General features: G+C 33.7%; 1 protein-coding gene across 1 annotated transcript; it reads left to right on the forward strand.

Moving 5' to 3' along the window:
• Positions 1-1,669: 1,669 nt before the first annotated feature.
• LOC116351666 lies at positions 1,670-2,641 on the forward strand. The gene is made up of 2 exons (XM_031783801.1): positions 1,670-1,990; positions 2,099-2,641. Exons 1-2 carry the CDS (start codon positions 1,670-1,672, stop codon positions 2,639-2,641), a joined length of 864 nt encoding a protein of 287 aa, XP_031639661.1.
• Positions 2,642-4,059: the final 1,418 nt, after the last annotated feature.

The raw sequence follows: 4,059 nt of genomic DNA on the forward strand, positions 1-4,059 counted from the left end.
TTATTTTTCAACAATTTTTGGAATAACATATGCGCTCATTCTCAAACTTGTGAAATAATATCCCATTCTATATATAGATGGCACTGTCTATACGAAGTTCGGCAAACAAAGCATTACGCATCAGAGGTGCGCACTGGGGGGGATTCAGGGTTTTACCCCCCACCTAGCTTGGTCACGTCCGGATTTCCGGGTCTAACTTTACCCCCCTCAAAATTTTATCACGTCCGGATTTCCCTCCCCCAATGATTCAAGTACATTTTCTAAATACACATTTTTGTGTATATTCATTACAAAATTGCTTTGTTTTTTTCATTTTCTGGCTAGTTTTGTAAAAAACTATCATTTTTGAGATAATCGAAAGTACGTCATATTATTGAAACTCATTCATTATCATTTTCGTTCTCAGTCAAATCGAAAGTCAATCTTAATACAAGCGGTTTCAGGTTTTCGGAAGAAAATCCGGATTGGGGGGGGGGGGGGGGGGGGGGTGTGGTGTGGCCCCCCCCCCCCTTCCGAAAATCCGAAATTTGACAGCTATCCCCCCCAAAAAAAAAAATGCGTGCGCACCTCTGGTAATCATTGAGAGAATTGTTCATAAAAAAATGCATGCATCAAAATCCGCATTATTTTGGCAATATATTCATATGTACATTAGTCCTGAGCGGTTTATTTATTTGAACGATTACTCTCACTCTTAATTCAATTGACTGAGAACTATCGAAGAATACTGATTGTATTCAGTCAAACAAATAGCATGTTTATGTCACATGTTCTCCCAGATGTTTCCTCACCTGAAATTGAGTATCAAATATGACTATTATAATTGTAATTTTGCACCTCTTGAGTATAGAATGTCGATTGTAATTGATCTATTATTGTAATAAAATTGAAATCTTTTCGAAGTGAAATTTTTTTGGTTTCAATACAGAGTGTCATTATTTTACTCCTCAAATATTCCAAAACAAATACAGACGGTCTAATAGCCCTTATAATAATTTAAATTATCTCTCTATACTCTTTTGAAATCTAGTCAACATTCTGAAAATGGTTTGTTCGTTTAGTTTTATTAAGCCTCTTCAGACGACAGAAACTGTTTTGAAATATGGTCTTGAAAATGTCAAGTTTGGTCATACTGATTATATCGATTATAGTAGGAGCATATTGTTCGCACCAATCTCCCGAATCTAAATCGATTCAAAAGATCAAAGTGATGGCCTCACATGCAGTTCCATACGTCATTCATGGTGAACATTCCCTCTCTGGATTGGATGTTGATATAATCGAAAATTTTGCAAAAAAGCATGAACTGCAAGTCGAATATGTCATATTAAACAAGACTCTCAAGGAAATATTTAGTGTTGATCATTTGCTTGAACATTTTTTGCACACAATCCAAGATTCGTAAGTTGAACAGAGCGTTTTAAACTAGAGCAATTTTAAGCGATTCCATTCCTAACTGAGTGTAAATTGTAGCAAAATTGACATCTTCATTGGAGCATTGGAAGAAAATCTGATAACAAATAATCATTTGATGGCTTCCCGCTTTTATTATCATGACAAATTGACGTGGTGCGTGCAGAAGAGTAAACCGATTCCTTTGTGGAAAAATGTGTTTCATTTATGCAACGATCCCTTAGTTTATATCATGATGACTTTGTCCGTCTTAACAATGATGAGTTATGCATATGTTTTTGAGATTCTTGAGCCTCGTCCAAGGTGGGACTGGAATGGACTTTTGTTTAACGGAACTTGCTGTTATTTGGGTTTTCCATGCTCATACAATCCGAAAAATAGCGTCAGTCGATTCGGATATGCGACTATTTTATTTGGAGCTTTGATATTTGTGACCGTTATGAATTATGGAATTATTCTATTTGTTGTGACGCCCTATCTAAATCCGCAAATACAAACTATTCAAGAGATTATAGATGGTCAATTTAATTTAATCGGTGATCAATTTACGATGTGGAAAGTGATGGAACAAAATAAGGTAATCAAATTCAATCACTAGAAGTACTAGTCAAGTACATAAGTCAACTTATAAAAGTCTTTAAATAAAAAAAAAATGAAATGACTTATCGACTTTGTTTATATTCAGATTTATCCACGTGAATCATTGACTAAATTTAAAATAGTTGAGCACCCAAGTGAATATTTTGGTCAACTTGAATTGAATGATAGAATAGCGGTTGCTGCATCTTTTGAAGACTCACGTTCTAAGCCAAGAGATTTTCGATTTGGTCCCAAAATGAGTATTCATTGTTTTGACTTTGATAATATCATTTATGAACATTCATTGAAAATGTTGACTCGCAAAGGCTTTCCCCATCTCAATGATCTGAATGATTTCCTGCAACGTGCGAGTGAAAGTGGCTTAATCGATAAATGGCTAAAAGCATATAGATTGGTTCGAGAAGAAAAATCAAAAGTTGAATACGTAACAGTGAAAGCTGAAATTTTATTAGTTGCACTTGTAATATATAGTTGCATGAATTTAATGGCATTCCTCATCATATTTGTTGAAAGAAAAACATTCCAGAAAGCTCGTTCAGCAAATGCAGCACCATTTTGGCGATATTTAGAAATAGTCATTGATCCATATCGATACCTTTTCTTGCAAAAAGTAGACTGGAAAAAATAATACTCTAGTGAGAGTCAATGCCCATTGCACATTATTGATTTGAAAGTGATTGTGTGAATAGCTGTCATGTGTCTATATTACTCCAATAATATTGTAGAGTTGTGGCAATCTTTATTTTTATCATGATTTTGAAAATATTTATTCCATTTGATGGATCCATTTAATCTAATTTGATCCATTTACACTGTTTGATACGTATCATTGCTTTCATTTCACACAAACACCGCATTTTCAACTGTTGAAATGTGAATATCAAACAAAATGCGATTGACATAATTGTAATAAATACCGGTTCGTTATACAAACGCCATCAATTTATCAAATACAAATCGTTCAAAAGATTATTGATGGAAATGTGGAGGCATTTTGATATGAAAGATACAATGCATTAAAAATAAAATGGAAAAAACCTGGTAATTTGATGGCAAACAATAATGGTGGTTAGTTTCATCCGTGTTTTTACATTGAACAGTTGTTGAAGAGTTATTCAGGATGCTCCGATTTTCACTGTTTCTTGTGATTTGTGTTTCATTTGTGAAGCCATCGGAAGCCAAATCCAATGAAAACATCACAGTGATGGTTTCTCTCTCAAATCCATTCGTATTCTATGAAAATGGCTATCTCAAGGGTCTGGACATCGAAATAATTAATAATTTTGCAAAAAAACTCCACCTAAATATCGAATACATCATAACAAGTGATACACCATTTTTCAATGAAGATGAAACAGAATTATTTTTACGCTCAGTAAAAGATTCGTAAGTTCTAAATTAATTGTAATGACATGGAAGTTGGCGGTAAAAATTAATTTTAATCGTAAATAATTTTATAGAAAAATTGACGTGTTCATCGGTGGATTGGAAGAAAATCCTATAACAAAAAAGAATTTGACCGCAACTCGTTTTTATTACCACGACAAATTGACGTGGTGCGTGCAGAAGAGCACATTGATTCCTTTGTGGAAAAATTTTCTCTATTTATGCAATGATCCATTAGTTTATCTCATTTTTACTTTGGCAGTCATATTAATGATACTTTTTTCATATGTTTCTGAGATCTTTGAACCTCAAGGCCCAAAATGGGACTGGAATGGAATTTTTTTTAACGGTTTTTCCGCTTTTTTTGGCTTTCCATCCGCATACAATCCGAGAAATATTGTCGCCCGTATAGCATATACGTTCGAATTATTTGGTGCTAGTTTATTTGTAATGATTTTGAATAATATACTTATGATATTCTTGATAACACCCATACACAATCCACAAATAAAAACTGTTGAAGAGATTATCGATGGTGGCTTCAAATTGATCGGCAATCAATTGACGATGTGGAAAATGATGGAACAAAATAAGGTGATTTGATTCAATCATATTGAATAAATGAGCAATGGAGTCTATATAATTTCTTCATATTTAGAT

This window comes from Contarinia nasturtii, unplaced genomic scaffold (genome assembly GCF_009176525.2).
Source record: "Contarinia nasturtii isolate CC-2019 unplaced genomic scaffold, AAFC_CNas_1.1 Cnas_scaffold_5973, whole genome shotgun sequence".
NCBI lineage: Eukaryota > Metazoa > Arthropoda > Insecta > Diptera > Cecidomyiidae > Contarinia > Contarinia nasturtii.

Excerpts from the sequence above, each read along its gene's own strand:
- LOC116351666 (XM_031783801.1), top strand. The coding sequence starts at position 1,670 with ATGATGAGTTATGCATATGTTTTTGAGATTCTTGAGCCTCGTCCAAGG. Across the intron at positions 1,991-2,098 it reads AAGTGATGGAACAAAATAAG|ATTTATCCACGTGAATCATT; the intron begins GTAATCAAATTC and ends GTTTATATTCAG.